The 16,641-nt window shown below is 38.1% G+C and overlaps 2 protein-coding genes across 2 annotated transcripts; both read left to right on the top strand.

Annotated features, from left to right (window-relative positions):
- Window positions 1-4,274: 4,274 nt before the first annotated feature.
- Window positions 4,275-5,534, top strand: LOC112721623 (uncharacterized). The gene is made up of 2 exons (XM_025772671.1): window positions 4,275-5,141; window positions 5,247-5,534. The coding sequence occupies exons 1-2, from the start codon at window positions 4,275-4,277 to the stop codon at window positions 5,532-5,534; spliced, it is 1,155 nt and encodes a 384-aa protein (XP_025628456.1).
- Window positions 5,535-7,485: 1,951 nt separating this feature from the next.
- On the top strand, window positions 7,486-12,457 carry LOC112722359 (protein EXECUTER 2, chloroplastic). Its single transcript, XM_025773355.3, has 11 exons — window positions 7,486-7,950; window positions 8,066-8,182; window positions 8,289-8,354; window positions 9,431-9,537; window positions 9,608-9,689; window positions 9,856-10,530; window positions 11,108-11,234; window positions 11,324-11,493; window positions 11,590-11,664; window positions 11,788-11,880; window positions 12,026-12,457. Exons 1-11 carry the CDS (start codon window positions 7,696-7,698, stop codon window positions 12,125-12,127), a joined length of 1,869 nt encoding a protein of 622 aa, XP_025629140.1. The 5' UTR covers window positions 7,486-7,695; the 3' UTR covers window positions 12,128-12,457.
- The last annotated feature ends 4,184 nt before the right edge of the window (window positions 12,458-16,641 follow it).

The following is a 16,641-nucleotide window of genomic DNA, read 5'->3' as shown; positions in this document are numbered from 1 at the left end:
ACCCAGTGCACTTGCTGGTTAGTTGTGCGAAGTTGTGAACCATGTTATTGGCATCATGTTTTTGGCGCCATTACCAGGGAAAGAAAGAGCAATGAATTTTATATAATCAAAGTGTAATCACAATTTCTGCGCACCACTGATTTTGCTGGGTAAAGATTTAGTGTTTTGGAATATTTCATAATGTGCTAAATGCTTAATGGTGTAGGCAGATTTTAGTGTTTTGTAGTTGCTGGTTTTGCTGGTTTTGGAATGCTGAATTTTGGTTTTGCTTAAATGTTTTGGCCACTAGAGCTTCTTTGATTAACTTCTGCTGAGAATATGCTATACACAGGTCTATGATCAGAGAATCATGACTCCCCACGAACATAAGATAATTGGTGAAGGCCTCTCCCATGCCATAAGATTCTATCACACCTTGAGAAAAAAAAACATGCATTATTTTGATTGTTTTGTATTTCCATTAACCACTTCTCTGATTGATACAGGTGATGGTGGTAAGAACTAAGAACACTACCATGCTGGAGTTCTCTTTTGTTTTGAATGTCTTCCATCTCCTGCATACCTGCCTGAGTTGTTTGAATACTTGTATGTGGGAGGGAAGTATATTTTTCCTTACTCGACCTTGTCTTTGCTCTATTCGCAGCTGAAAGCAAAAGATATCAAATGGTGAGTAAGGTAAGATTTGAGAAAGGAGCAAAAGGGAAAAAGAAAGCAACATACTTGGTCATTCTCTAACAAGTCCTTCCAGTTATGCATCTCAACAAGAGCTTTTGCCGCACGATAAGAAAGGGCTACCCGATAATTTAAATCACCCAGCCAAATTATTGGGCTACACAAGTTAAACCAAAAGTTAAATTTAGATTCAGAATTCCAAAGACTAATGATAGATATCATAGAGATGAAGAGCTTACTCATGTTCCAGAATTGTCTGAGGTGAATATTGGTCGCTGGTGCCTTGGACAAGGGAAAACCTTGTCCTTCTCAGAAAAAAAGAAACTCACAAGAACATCTTGAGGTTTTGATGATTGATAAATCTTTATGTTGACATTTAATATTTGATATTTCTTTATACTATTTAACTTGAGTTTGTATATTAATAAGATTATAAGAATTTGATTCATGACATTTAATGTAGTTTTTTAAATTTAAAAATTATTTTAATATTTATATTATACTATAATTATATTTTAGGATGTTTATTTATAATTTATTTATTACTTTATTTTAAAATGGTTTTTTTGGTTGACCCACCGATTAGACCGGTTGGATCAGTAAACCAATAAACCAGTAGCTAGAACGGTTTGATAATCGATTCGATTTTCCGAACCTTGGAAATAACTTACATATAGTAGGGTAGATTATTAAAAAGGACAAAATTAAAAAAGGATTTTAGACACCAAAACAAATTTTGTTATTATATATTGTTATAAATTTTTATTTTTCAATTACTAGTTGATACCACAAGATTTTATTTATTTATGAGGTAATGACCAAATCAGTACTCGAAAGATTAAAATGCTGACATTGCGGTACCTGACTATTGAAAACGACAAAATGGTACCTGGTAACGTATCCATAACCTGGCCGGACCTAAACTCTGGTGAGGACAATGCTTACGTGGTCACCGGATTATGCTGACAAATCATGTTTTAATTGAGTTGTCATTTCTAATTAATTAATTTGCTAGCCTAGGTGGAAATTAGGTTAATTGGAATTCAATTTGCCCCCAAATCATTACTCTTTGCCCTAATCCCAAATCAACAAGTGTTGTTACTGCTGGGTGACTTACTGTGACTTAGTGTTTCACGTAGAGTAAAAGTGAAAGGTCACGTAAAGAGGGAAAAGAGGGAGAGACGTTGCCCTGGTTACTTGGCGCGAAGAAGAACGAAGAGGATTTGAGAGACATTGTCGAAGTCGTACCGTCAACAAGGAGGGGTTGGTAGTGGCATCATCGCAACCCCAGTCTTCGCTAGGAAGAACGCTACGTAGAGGTAAGTTCACCTTCACTCCATCCTCTCATTTACGTGCTTTCTGTCGACAGCATTATTATCATGTTGATTGTTTTATTCATTGTATCTTTCCTCTATGATTTTTTAGATGGATCGTCTAGTTACTTTTGTTTATCATCATATGGGTGCCTTGAAAAAGGGTGTTGACGGTAATGTGATATGCGACGGGGGTTTAGTAATTGAGATACACCGGGTGAATGTGGAGACATGTAATTTGTTCTTTGTTGAGGGTTTATTTCTAGACTTGGGTTACCCTGGATACAATGAGGTGTACTGGCTAGAACCTGGTTTAGAGTTAGGTAAGGGTCTTAGAGTGCTTAGGACAGATGCTGAAGTCATGAGAATGTGTGAGAGTGCGATGAAGAATGACAACACTGTACACCTATATTTTGATCACCCCATTGACGCAAACCATGAAATCATTGATGAAGAAGTCGTATCTGATGGTAGTAGTGATAGTGTGGTTGAAGTTAATCCAGATGGTGATAGTGTCAAGGAGGATGAAGTTACTAATAAGGTTGACGGTCATGCTAATGAGAAGGAGAATGAAGGTGTGAATGAGACCAGTGGTGAGGTTAATGAATTGGAGATGGTATTGAGTGTGGCTGTGAAGGAGAATATGAATGAGGGTGTAAATGAGGCCACTATTGAAGTTAACGAGTCGAACAAAGGTGAGAGTGGTGCAGGGTTTGAAGCTGCAAATGACGGGAATGCGGAGAAAGACACTGAAGGAGAATCAGCTCCGGAGAAACCTGCTAAGAAGGTTAAAAAGAGACATCCAAGACCAGCCCCTAGTGGTTTACCCCGAGAAAGAAGAGCTGCCGAGAATAAGGGTGTAAATGAGAGTAACCATGGAGAAGCTGAAGCTGGGAATGAACCTACAGAGGAGACCAATGTTGATGATGTTGCTGGTCTCAATGGAGGTTCTGAATTTCGAGAACCTTTCGTGGATGAGGAAAGGGCAGAGGAACCTGTTACAGAAAACCTAACAGGTATATTAGTTTTTTTTTTTAGTTAGAGGATATGTGAATAGAAATTGCTTCAATTCTCATGTATCTCAACTGACTTTGCAGCAGATAATGTAACACAAACTAGTGGGAGGGACAATGCAAGGAGAAATCATCCAAGGCCTCAACTGTCTGGGCAAAGAATTGTACCTGGAAAGGAGGATGAAGCACCAAGGGTAGAGGTGCCAAACCCGAATAGAGAAGATGGTGATAGTGAACCTAAGATGTACCAATATGAATCCGAAGAACTCTGTAGCCCCCCTGCAACTGATGACGAAGACGAACCTGTATTTCCTCAACATAATCCCAACACGCCATATGGAAAAATAACTCTGGAGTTGAATATGGAGTTTGAGACCATGGAGCAGTTCAAAGCAGCAGTGCAGAAGTACAACATACAAATTGGGAGACAGGTGTTCTACCTTAGGAATGAGAAGAAGAGGTGTAGGGTGATCTGCTATGATCCAGACTGCCCTTGGTTGTGCTACTGTGCCAGGACCAACTACCCAGCATCCTTTCAGATAAAGACATTTGTGGACGAGTATACGTGCCCCAGGAGTAACAAGAGTAAATCTGTTTCATGTGCTTGGGTTGCTGAGGAACTGGTCCCAAAGCTGAGGATCCATCCCAACATGCTACAGAGAGAGGCACAGGAATGGTTTAAAGTGGAGTATGACATCTCATTCAACGAGAGGATGATGTATAGGGCTATGGACAAAGCCAAGGAAGATATCAAGGGAACAGAGAAAGATCAATACCTAAGGCTCAGAGACTACCTTAACAAAATCATGAAGGCTAATCCTGGTTCAAGAGCCAACATGGGGACTACTCCACAGCCAGAGGGGTTGCCTAAGTTTAGAAACTTGTACATCTGTTTGGCTGCTTGCAAAAATGGCTTTAGAGCAGGGTGTAGGCCATTTATTGTTTTGGATGGGACGTTTCTGAAAGGGTATTTTAGAGGGCAATTACTAACAGCAGTTGGTCAGGACGCGAATAATTAGCTGTTTCCAATAGCGTATGGGGTTGTTGATGCAGAAACTAGGGAAAATTGGAGATTCTTTCTGGAGGAGTTGCACACAGACATTGGGGACTTCAATGAGAATGGCTGGGTTTTTATGTCAGACCAGCAAAAGGTGATGTGGACTATCTTAATGTTTTTTGAGTTCCTGTAAGTATATATAAATTAGTTTTCAAATGTCCTCTAATTCATTGTGGTTACCATTCAATGCAGGGTTTAATCCTAGCATTATAGGACGTCATGCCAGGGGTGAAGCACAGATTCTGTTGTATGCATATGTGGAGAAATCTGAACAAGAGATGGAAGAATAAGGAACTTAAGGCAACATTTTGGCAATGTGCAAAGGCAACTACTGATCAGGAATTTAATGATGCAATGGGAGCTGTGAAACGGATCAATAAACAGGCCTGGGAGTATTTGTCAAAATTTGAACAAGAACAGTGGTCGAGATCAAGGTTTTCAGACTGGCCAACGGTAGACAGTTTGACAAGCAACAACTGTGAGTCATTTAACTCAACAATCGTGGGACTTCGGGGGAAGAGCATCTTAACAATGCTTGAGGAGCTTAGGTTCTACATCATGAAGACAATGGCAACTCACAAAGACTCACTGATGGCTTATACTGGACAAATAGCCCCTGTACAAGTCAGTAGGTTAGAGAAAGAAAAAAGACAAGCTAATTACTGGGAAGCACAATGGTGTGGTGATGATGAGCACAATCAGTTTGAAGTAACAAAATGGCAGCATAGAGTGAGAGTCAATACACGAGAGAGGACATGCTCATGCAAAAAATGGCAGCTCACTGGACTAACATGCTATCATGGGATTGCAGCAATTCAAAGAAAGAATGAGAAACCTGAAGACTATGTCCATCACAAGCTCACTATCGAGGCTTATAATAGGACTTATATGTTTCACATTAATAGCATACCGAGTCAGGAGTACTGGGAGCATCACAAAGGGCTGCCATGTCTGCCCCCTCCATACAAGAGGCCTATTGGCAGACCTACAAAGAAGAGAAGAAAGGATAGCACTGAGCAAAGTTCTGACAGCCAATACAAGGCCAAGAGAAGATATGGACAGATAACATGCCAAACCTGCAAAAGGGTAAGCAACACAAAAACCATTACTTATATGTATTTACTTTACCTTTTATGTCCTATCTGCAACTTTATTAATGCTGTTTTACCTTACTCATGTGTTTTTTGCAAGGCTGGACATAATAGCAGAACTTGTTCTGACAAAGCAAGTGGAACAGCAGCTGAAGAACCAGATCTTGATGAGGATGAAGCTAGGGAGCAAGAAGCTAACTGGGAGGAGACCATGGAGGCTGCACACGCTGCACATGTTGCAGATGAGGAAGAGCTCACTCAAAACCATCCACAAACTCAGCATGATCAGGTAAATGTTAATGATTTATTTTACCTTCTTATACTAAACTGTTGGATCTGTCTCCATAGAAGATTTGATTTCATGAATGCACAAACTGATGCAGAATAACATCAATGATGGCAACACTACAACAACTGCTTCAGCCCCTAATGTAGCCACCATACCAGCAGCAACCAACCATGTGCTCCACCAGCTAGTTCAGAACCATCACCAGCACCAAAGAGGAGAGGCAGACCATCTTTTGTTAGGGGCAATACAGTTCCACCAAGAGGAGGAGGCAGCACCACTCGAAGAGGAATGGCAGCCACTACAACAACTCCAACTCCAGCACAAAATGCAGCAGCTGCACCACCACCCCCTACTCAACCTAGTCTTGTCAGTTCTGATGTTGGGTCTAAATCCCAAATTCCTGCATCTCCATCCAATGTTGGGCCTCAGCCTCAAGGTCCATTACTTAGGCCCACTCTTCAGGCCCAACCTATAGTACCATTTAGGCCCCCAACTGTGACTAGGGAGACCATGGCAGCAGCAAGCCCAGCCACCCAGAGCAGGTTCACAGGCTTCATGCCCACCCCATCCTTGAAGAAGAAAAAGCCATCCGGACCACCACCATCAAAGCCATCAACAAATGACAAGAAATGAGCTTAGATTCTTGGGTTTTTTAGTTTGTTGTTATTTGCATTTTGGACATGATTTACTTAAAATGCACCCAACAGCCATTATGGCATGTAAGTGCTAACCTAGTGTTTCTGTGTTTTGTTACTGTCATCTTGGGTCTGTAGCAGTTACTATGAACATGTGTCATTTTGGTTGTCTTATTTGGGGCCTGAACTTTGTTACTCTAAATAGTTAATGGTTATAACTTGATGTTATTTTGGTGTTTTATTCAGTTTATGTTTACAAAACTAATTGACATGGCTTACATAGACTCCATGTATCTTGGTCAAATCACAACAACAACAACTCAATCAAAGCACAACAAGAACACAGCATACATTAATTTATCTCAATTACATTGAGGACAAGATTACAAAATTCCAATCTCTCACTGTTATACTATTATAATCTACAATGTCTACCTACTTAGCCACCCTAAACATAATCAAGGCCACATTTAACCCAATCAAAATACACATAAAAATTAGGCACAACTCAACCCTCTTCAGATTCTCCTTCATGTCATTCACCACAGATAGTACCATCATCATCCTTTGAATTTTCTGGCCATCCCCACAGTCAACATTGATTCTGCCTTTCTTTTTGGGTTCTGATTTGCCCAGCATATTACTGTTCTCTGAAGAAACCTCTCCTTCCACACATTCCGCTTGTATTTCATCCAACCATTGGAAATACCCACAACGCATTTCTGTGTTCTGGCACAACACGAAGAGTTCAAACATCAGACAACAATCGAAATCTAAAAATGAATAAGAACAGACGATACACCAAGAAGGGATATTATTCTACTTCCTCACATATTCATCACAATTCCAATCTTATCTTCCACAGAGGGCAGCGTAGAAACCATCTATCAGGGTTGCTACTTGTCTTCGACTTCAACGGAACCACTGGAAGGGGACAAAAGCAACAGCCATCGTAACTTTTACTCACAATGCCCGAAGCACCATCCACGTCGCAGGCTTGCATCGAGGGCTGCCTTCTCAGCGTTGCAGATTTTCCACGAGCCCTTGCAGAATGCATCTTCCAATCTTGGATCCCCTACTGCGAATGAATGAACAGAGAGCGTTGTTGATTTGGGATTAGGGCAAAGAGTAATGATTTGGGGGCAAATTGAATTCCAATTAACCTAATTTCCACCTAGGCTAGCAAATTAATTAATTAGAAATGACAACTCAATTAAAACATGATTTGTCAGTATAATCCGGTGACCACGTAAGCATTGTCCTCACTGGAGCTTAGGTTCGGCCAGGTTATAGATACGTTTGTCAGTTTTTAAAATCAACTAGGTACCATTTTGTCGTTTCCAGTAGTTAGGTACCGCAATGTCAGCGTTTTAATCTTTCGGGTACTGATTTGGTCATTACCTCTTTATTTATTTAAAAAAAAAAAAAGCACTTAGTGAATTTTGTGAGCGTGTGGTTAACACAAGAAAAACAAGAAGCTTATCCATACCCAGGTGCAGGTGGAGAGGAAGAAGGCACATACATGTTCCAACCACATTCCTCTTTCTTCATTATTCATTGATTCAATAATTGTGCTTTTCAGCCATTAATTCGAACCTTGACTTTTGACTCTCCAAAACTGAAACATGGTGCTGGTGGCGCGTGCCATCTCCGATCCACAACTCCGACCAACCCTAGCCCCAATTCCGGCGAAGCTTGTTCCAATCCCGAATACGATCCATTTCCTTCAATCTCAATGCATAAGAACACCGAAACGCAACGTCTTCTGCCGTTGCGTTCCTTCTCCCTCTTTCTCTTCCCTCGAAGATTGGGATTGGAATCGATGGACCCGCCATTTCTCCCAAATTGAACACGCCGAGAGCTTCGCCTCTCTCCTTCAGGTGAATTACCTCTTCATACCTTTTCTTTTAATATTTGATTTTAATTTTAATATTAATCTTCTTGAAAGTTATTATTTTGTTTATGTTGTTATTGAAAAAAATGTTACTTTATTAGTTTCAACTGGAGGATGCAATTGAGAGGGAGGATTTTCGAGAAGCTGCTAGGGTGAAGAGGGCTATAAACGAAGCTGCTAGAGAAGACACTGTTGCTGAGATCATGTCTCAATTAAAGGTTCTAATTCACATTTGAATTTGATCAATTCATCTCAGGTTTTCATTCTTTGTATTGTGTATGATATCTTCTCTTTGTCTCTATGTTTGTTTGTTTTTCTTCTCAGAATGCCATTGATGAGGAACGTTATCATGATGCTTCGAGATTGTGTAGATGCAGTGGAAGCGGTCTGGTACAATTTAATTCCAGTAACTATTTAGCTTCTTCTTTGTTAACAGCAAATGGTACATATGAATATGTTTTCACAAAGACGGCAGAAAGTTGATTATTTGCTATGTTTATTCAAATGAGTTGCACAAACCTAAGAGCTTTATTAGAAAGGCAGAAAGTTGATCGTGCACTCATTTTGCTATTTTGATATGCCAATAAAAAACGGGTTACACAAACTTAATAATAGGAAACGGTTACTTTTTTCTTCCAGCGTAATTTTATGTCACAAGCTGTTATACAAGCATTAGCTTAATCACAATGAATAGTGGTACAACTGCACAGTTCATAAAACCGTGCAGTATTCTTCCTACAAGTTAGAAGCAATGGTGTGGATTGGGGATGGAGTGAGTGAGTAACAAGTTTGTTTGTGAAAATAATTTGGCATTAGAGTGAGCTGTATGACTGGAACACACTCTCAGTTCAAACAACAAATTTCCCAATTAATATCATACTTCTCATTATGTGCTTTCATCAATCCCATCAGGTTGGGAAAGGTTGTCATTCCACAATCAAGGGGTGGATGAACTGGGTTTTGATAACCATTTAGTGCCGAGGAGAGTTGCTCTTGAAAGCAACATGGATTAGAGGGGAGAGCTGCCACTTGGAATTGAACTCTTTGTCCTACCCTCGGCTGGAAGGGAGCATGCTTTAAACTGAAGTGTCCTATTGGAGTCATACAGTAGTCTACAAAAGGATACATGTTAGAATATGTTACTGTTATTAGTCATTTAATCTTATTACACAAGCTTACTTTTGAGTTTCTACGGACTTATTAGTTTGGATATGATCATTAACATATTTTGTTTCCTAATTATATATTCAGCTTTACTGTCATAGTTCCTTCTCTCTTTTATGTGATATCTACTTAAGCTCTATGATAGTACGATTTCTTAAATACAATTGCCCTAGTTTTGAAAGTTATCTTCAAAACGTTAAAACTAATGGTGAGAGCATCATATATGTCACTAGTGACATAAGATATGTTTTTGTGAAGGACATTCCATCCATATTTATTAACATTTTAACCACTATGTGCAGATCGGCTGGTGGGTAGGCTACACGAAAGATTCAGACGACCCCTTTGGTAGAATAATACATGTAAGTTCTGGTATGGGCAGATTTGTCGGCAGGAGTTACAGTCCAAGGTATGTTAATTCTAGTTTTGGTTTTATCTCTGGTTTAGCTGGGTGCTCTGCTCATTTTGGTTTTTTACAGGCAGTTGATCACAGGATCTCCTGGGACCCCAATATTTGAAATTTATGTGGTAAAAGACGCTGATAGCACATACCATATGCAGGTATTGTTCAAATTTTCCTACTAGACTATACTTCTGTGTTTCAATATATATATATATGGCATGCCTATACTGAGTCTTTTGTCCTTGACATCTTACATTTGTACAGTTATCAATTCTTTACTACTGTATAATTAATGTTCTTACCATATCTGTTAACACCTAATAGGTAGTGTACTTGCGACGAGCTAAAGGGAATTCAATGAGTAGCCCTCCATCTACAGTTGCTAAAAGCCCATCCAAAACTGAGGTAGAGAATACATCATCAGTTGAGATGCAGGAAGACAAAGAGAAGGTTGAGATAAATGATGAGAAAAACAGGAATATTGAGGGAACAACAGAAGAAGGCATTAAAAGTGTAATAAATTTCCTTAAAGAAAAAATTCCGGGATTGAAGGTGAAAGTTATGAATGTTAATGTTGAGGAGGAAGGAGTGAAGGGTCATGATTCTATTAAGCAATTTATGCAGGAAAGTAGTAATAAAACCAGCTCCAGTGAGAATCCTGGAGAGGAAAGTAATGATCTTGATAAACCTGATGAGATCTCTTTCAAAGCAGATAGTGATGTTTCAGAAGAAAAGGATTTGGATATGAAGCTTTTTATTGGTGGTGTTGTACACAATAATGACGACACTCCTGCTAAGGATGAATATATTCGCCTACCAGCAGAAATAGAAGATATGGAAAGAGATTCTTTTCTCTTGCATGTCCCTAGGGGCAATCTTGATTATCAGGCTAGGGAACAGAAATTGCCCAATTCAAACATGGCAGCACAAGGAGTCCCGGAGCTTATGCCTTCTGATGTTGCCAAGGCATTTTGGGCTTCCGACAAGGTCTCTTCCAAGGTGAAATAGAGATCAGTGACTTTATGTAGTCACCAAATATGATTTTGAATTTGTGATAAAAATCAAGTTGACTAAAGTGTTTTAATGAATTATGCTGATCTCTCCTCAAGTTTATGAAACCTAAGTGATCATCTTTTCTAGTTCTAGGAATTTCAGACTGCAATATTAAATTTTCATCCTTATATTCCATGAAAAGTTAGGGTAAGTCTTTTTATAACTCAAAACCAGATGATGTTCTCTAGGTTTCCTAAATGTTATGGGAGTTTAATTAATTCTACTAATTGTTGTTGTTGTTGTCGTCGTCGTCGTCGTCATCATTATTATTATTATTATAGGGGTTATTTATTTTTCATGTATAGTTCATGTAATTATATTTCTGAATCATCAAATTTAAATACCCCGGTGACTATGGCAAATGTGTGTTTTCCCCAAAAATGATGGGTGTTTCATATTTATCTAAAATTAAGAAAAAAAAAAAAAAAAACAACGGTTGATTCCCTTGTTCCCTTACAAATTTTTTGCTTCCATCTCATTTCTTTTTGGATAATGAACTGACCAATGCCTTCACTTGATTCAGGTTTCAAAAAGCGTACGTGAAATTGTCAACCTTGCTATCAATCAAGCACAGAAAAAAAGAAGATTATCTGAGTATACATCATTCAGTCGGATTCCTACATCAAGAGGGGATTTAGATCCTTTTGATGGTGAGGTTGCTTATTCCTATGCTAATTGTGTTCCATAGGATTTGTGCAAAGAACCATTTGCAGAGTGAAATCTACTTGTTGAAACGTAGGTCTCTATGTCGGTGCCTTTGGACCTTATGGCACTGAAGTAGTTCAACTGAATCGGAAATTCGGACACTGGAATGATGTGGACAATGAACACAACCCTTCAGATGTGGAGTTCTTTGAATATGTAGAAGCAGTGAAATTGACTGGCGATCTTAATGTTCCTGCTGGCCAGGTTTATGCATTTTGAATCTCTTCGTCCCTCGAGTCATTATAGCACTTATTTTGTTTATACATAAAAGAAAAGCAAAGTTAAATTTTTGGTATTCAGGTGACATTCCGTGCAAAAATTGGGAGAGGCAATCGCAACACCAACCGTGGGCTGTATCCCAATGAAATAGGAGTGGTAATTGCAATCTATAACTTAGTTCCTTTCAGCATGTGTTCATGCGTGCACACATATGTGTGCACGGCTGCTTTGGACTGTTGTGCAAAACTTACAATACGCATTTCACATTTCTACTTACAGGATGCAAGTTACAAAGGCCAAGGGAGAATTGCAGATTTTGGTTTCCGAAATCCGAAATGGGTTGATGGAGAATTGCTCATGCTTAATGGCAAGGTATGAGATGGATGGTTTGAAGTGTTTGTTGTGGCTTTTTTGTTTCCTCTCCCATGTACAAGCATGGTTAATTGTAACTACTAATGGATCTGTTATTATTTGGCAATTTGTTTTGATAATTTTTCATTCTCCTCGTCATATTTAGGGCTTTGGACCTCATACAAAAGGTGCAGATATCGCATTTCTTTATGTTGTGCCTGAACAGAGTTTTATTGTGCTGTTCAACCGGTTGAAATTACCAGAGTGAGCCATTGTTCCCTGATCCAGTCTAGTTCCTTTCTTTTATGACGGTGAGCAGGCATCACGGATTCTGACATCGGTAAAGAGAATACTATTTCTGACATTTTGAGATAAGATAGTTTTCGCAGCATGCAGGTGCTTGTAATTTATTTTTTTTATTTCCCCCCTCCTTACTTCCGAATCCTTTCACTAGATCATAATTCTTTTTGTTCTTCTTCCATTTTCATTTCCTGTCACTTTGTGTATAAACCACTTTGCTGATTATGACAAGATTGTTTTACATTCTTTCCTCTGCAAAGGAGAAAGTAAAGAAATGGTAAAAGTCATATATTCTTCTCATGCTTTCTTCAAGAGGAAAGAATATACTTAATAGTATGTTAGTCTCATAAAGTGCCTCAGATAAGTTTTAGAGAAAAGATGCTTTTCATTGGCTATTGTAGGTAGATATTCCTGTATAAACCTCTGTGCTTTTGGTTATGGTGGGAGGAAGACATAAAATATGTCTAGTGAGAAGTAAGAGTAGCTTATTCGTTTAGCATGTTGCTTCCCATGGTTGCGCTGCTATAATGCTGTATTTAAATAAATGGATATCATTAAAACGCGTAGGAGGAACCTTACCAATAGGAGTTTGGTTAAGGTACGAAGGAACTTATGTTAGCTCTTCCATTCCATGAAGGAAAATCTAGGACTAGTGAGTAGTGACTAGTGACCTATTTTATCTCTCCATTACAAAAACTTGTTGGCATTTAAATTGGACCCACTTTAGATTTTCTTAAAATATGTTTTTGTAAATCATTTTTGTCTTATATTAGCTGTCAGAATATTTGTGGACTTAACACACATTATTGTAGCGAGAGAGGCATTTTATGGTACCTGGGACAGTCTCACTCATTTCCCCATTATTGTCATATGTTACATCAATAAACCCTGATTAGCCACACTTTATTTTCTACGGAGGAAAATGATTAACTTTCACTGATTTTTTTTTTTCTTTTTTGGTACTTTCCTTTATGGAATAAATTAAGTAAAGGTAAAATTATATATTCTTATGAAGGAAAATGTTTACCTATCATTTTTGTTTTTGAGAATTAGATGAAATAGATAATGAAGTTGATCTATGTTTTCTTCATATTTAAATGGCTCACAGATCACGAATCCAAGAACTTCAAACTGGGGGAATATTGAAAAGGAAAGGTATTATTGTATTATTAAGAGGTTTAAACCATATTTTAATGAACAGCACTGGTGTCGCAATCATTCGGGTCTCGACTTCACTTTTCATTGGCTGATTCATTGACGCGCAACCATAGTATTAGTATGCTACTAGATTTGACTTGCATGCAATTTGGAATTCATAATTAACGCAACTTGATTGCATTTATATAATATAGAGGCAAATATCAAATCCACCTTCGTAAGATTCTGGTACTGATAAGATGGTGCTTGATTTTTGTTATTGACAAAATAATTTTTGAATTATTTTAAAATTTGACAAATGTGTCCTTGAATTTATCAAAATACATCTCTGTTGAATAAAATGTTGAAGTGGCTACTATATTTTGATGACATGGCATGTTTCTTTAGCTAATTATTAAGTTATTTTTTATAATTAATTTTAAAATTTACAAATAGAAAAATTCCAATTCTTTTGCTCTAATTTTTGCTAAGTTATACTCTTCTAAGTCAATCTCTACAAAAGGATTCGCCTCACGTCTTTTACGGTTCTTTCCTCTTTCACTATTGCTGTTTTAGGCACCACTACCACCACTGATTTGAAAACCACTATAAAAAGTAGTTGGACCACCATAACAAGACAAAACAAAATAGTTCAAAAAAAAAACTAAAAACAAAAATTGAAGAACAATAAAGAAATATTAGATGCTGAAACAACAATGAATCATGATCTATGATACTACAACACACCAAATCGCACAATAGAAACTTCAAGCTTCGAACTTGAAATCAAACATGCAAATAACAAAATCAATAAACAACCATCTGAAACAAAAAACCTCAAATAACATTAAGAGGTGGAGGCAGAGAAGGAAGTTGTAACGACTAGTAGCGAGAGAAGCGAGTATATACGAGCGGCGACTGGCGGTTAACAGTGAGTAATTGCGAGCAGTGACTGGCGGCGGGGAGACAAGGCACAGCTGCCAGTGAGAGGTGCGACGACGCCAATGAGTGAGACACTACTACTGTTGTATGTGTCTGTTCTTATGCTAGACCACAGGGAGAGAAGCGAGCCACTACAAAGCACAGACGGGCGAGGTGACGCTGAGGAGACAGTAGTAAAGGTGCAGGGATGACAAAGAGTGGGTTCAGGCAAAGTGATAGCAGTGAAGGCATAGGGACGACGCAAGCTAGCGAACATAGAGGACTCGGCGACGAGACAGTGACTGTGCGATGTCGGCGACAACATTACTATGAGAGTGAGAAGGTTGAGGTACCGCATTTTGGCTTTGTGAGAGTGAGAGAGTGCGTTGGGGATGAGGATTAGGGCTTCGGGGTGGGGGATTTTCCAGGTTGGATTGAGATAATTAATTAAAAATTCCACTTTGGTATATACATTTAACAAGGTTGCCATATCATCAAAATACGATGGCCACCTCAGTATCTTTCTCACCAGAGACGTGCTCCGACGAATTTAGGGGCACACTTGTCAAATTTTAAAATAATTTAGGGACCATTTTGTTAATAACAAAAGTTAGGTACAATTTTGTCAATACCAGAATCTTTCGAGTACCGATTTAGTATTTACCTCTATAATATATGCTAAGGAGCTTTCATGAAGTTGTTACTTGCCGAGTTGTTGCCCACTTTTTCATTTCTTAAAATAGTCATAGAGAAAGTTCAGCGAACCAACCATACGTGCAGTCAACTTGAACAATTTTTTAAAAATTTTGATTTAAAATTCAAAAATTTAGGATTAGGTTCAGAAATACGCACCACCTAACATTAACCCCTACTTTGACTTCCCGCTCTAATCAGTCTTTCTCAAAGTCGTGACCTCCATCGACAATTCTTGTCCCTCCACCTGCGTCCTCCCTCGCGCCTATTTCCTCCCCCTCCACTGCATCTATCATTCGCCATAGCGTCCTTCCACCTCCTCCGCGTTTTCGAGTTGCCCCTGAGGTGTCCCCCTCCAATGCATGTGCTACTCGCCCATGCATCCTCCACCTCTACGCTGCCTGCTAGTCGCTCCTGCGTCCTTTCTCTTCACGGCATTTCTTAGTAGCGTTGTTCCATCTTCCTCTCGTAAACGCAGTGTTATCAAGCACTTCCACTGCTCTCCCCTTGCGAGCTCAACTTCGTCGATCATCGCCACATCCCCTCCCCTCAAACGCAGCGCCGTCGATAACCGCCGCAGGCCCTCCCCTTGCAAACACAATGCTGTCGATCATCGCCACAGTCCCCTTTTCTCGAATGTAGCAACCTCCGTCTTAGGCATCGTGTCCCGCCACATTCAAACACAACTTCTTCTTGGTTTTGGATGATTATTTTTACTATTTTTGGATGTTTCTTTCTCCTAAGTTTTATATGTTTCTTTTTCTTATGTTTTGGATGTTTTTTTTTTTTAGTTTTGGAGGATCTTTTTAATAGTTTTAAATTTTTCTTGCTTAGTTTTCGAATGTTCTTTTTTTAATGTTTTTTTGGATGTTTCGTTTTATTAGGTTTTATAATTTTTGAAATGATTTTGGATATTTCTTTTTTGTTAGGTTTTGAATGTTTTTTTTTTTTGTACGTTTCAGATGTTTCTTTTTATTAAGAATTTTGATAATGATTTTTAAAATGGCTTTGAAATTTTAAAAATAATTTTAGAAATGATTTTGGAATTTTTAAAATGAATTTTGAATATTTAAATAAATTTTTAAAATAAATTTTAAAATTTTCAAAATGGTTTTAAATATTTTTTTTTTTAGATTTTGGATGTTTCTTTTCATTTAGATTTTGGATCCTTTTTATGATAGTTTGAATTTAGGTTCCTTTCGAAGAGATAATTCAAAAAAATTGCTAATTGACTGCAGATGACTACACCTCTAATTGATTATCTAGCGAGATTGATATTCGTATGACGGAATTGAAGAGAGTTAAAATACAACATAAAAAATACAAATAATTTTTCAACAAAAAAATCATTAATAAACAAGTGGAATTGGAAAGGTAAAACTTATACCCATGAATAAATAAAAATGACATTCAATCCACTAGTTATTAATAAAGTAGTTGCGTGCGATTTTGTTTTCATATATAGTTTATATAGAGACATACAAGAACTTAAGAAGCAAGGAGATTGAAATCGAAAGAGGTCAGTGAAGAAAAAAGACTGAGAGGGCCTTAGGAAAGAAAATGGCTACCTCGTTAAGAAAAATGTTCAAGGGATACCACTAGCGTAGGTTTTTATTACAAATTGGGAAGTCACTTTGGGGAAACATTCGCCACAACTTTATTCGTTGCTTTACAAGAGTTCCAAAATTTTAATCTTTTTTGTGATTTGCATACACCAAATTCAAAGTGAAT

This window comes from Arachis hypogaea, chromosome 11 (assembly GCF_003086295.3).
Source record: "Arachis hypogaea cultivar Tifrunner chromosome 11, arahy.Tifrunner.gnm2.J5K5, whole genome shotgun sequence".
NCBI classification, from domain to species: domain Eukaryota; kingdom Viridiplantae; phylum Streptophyta; class Magnoliopsida; order Fabales; family Fabaceae; genus Arachis; species Arachis hypogaea.
The sequence above is the reverse complement of the archived record's forward strand: the minus strand, read 5'-3'. Positions and strand labels throughout refer to the sequence as shown.

What these genes read in the sequence shown, in the direction of transcription:
- LOC112721623 (XM_025772671.1), top strand. Translation starts at nt 4,275, where the DNA reads ATGCCAGGGGTGAAGCACAGATTCTGTTGTATGCATATGTGGAGAAAT. An exon ending in CATGCCAAACCTGCAAAAGG is followed by an intron (nt 5,142 to 5,246) that starts GTAAGCAACACA and finishes GTTTTTTGCAAG; the next exon opens with GCTGGACATAATAGCAGAAC.
- LOC112722359 (XM_025773355.3), top strand. Translation starts at nt 7,696, where the DNA reads ATGGTGCTGGTGGCGCGTGCCATCTCCGATCCACAACTCCGACCAACC. An exon ending in GATGCAGTGGAAGCGGTCTG is followed by an intron (nt 8,355 to 9,430) that starts GTACAATTTAAT and finishes CACTATGTGCAG; the next exon opens with ATCGGCTGGTGGGTAGGCTA. An exon ending in ATCCCAATGAAATAGGAGTG is followed by an intron (nt 11,665 to 11,787) that starts GTAATTGCAATC and finishes TTCTACTTACAG; the next exon opens with GATGCAAGTTACAAAGGCCA.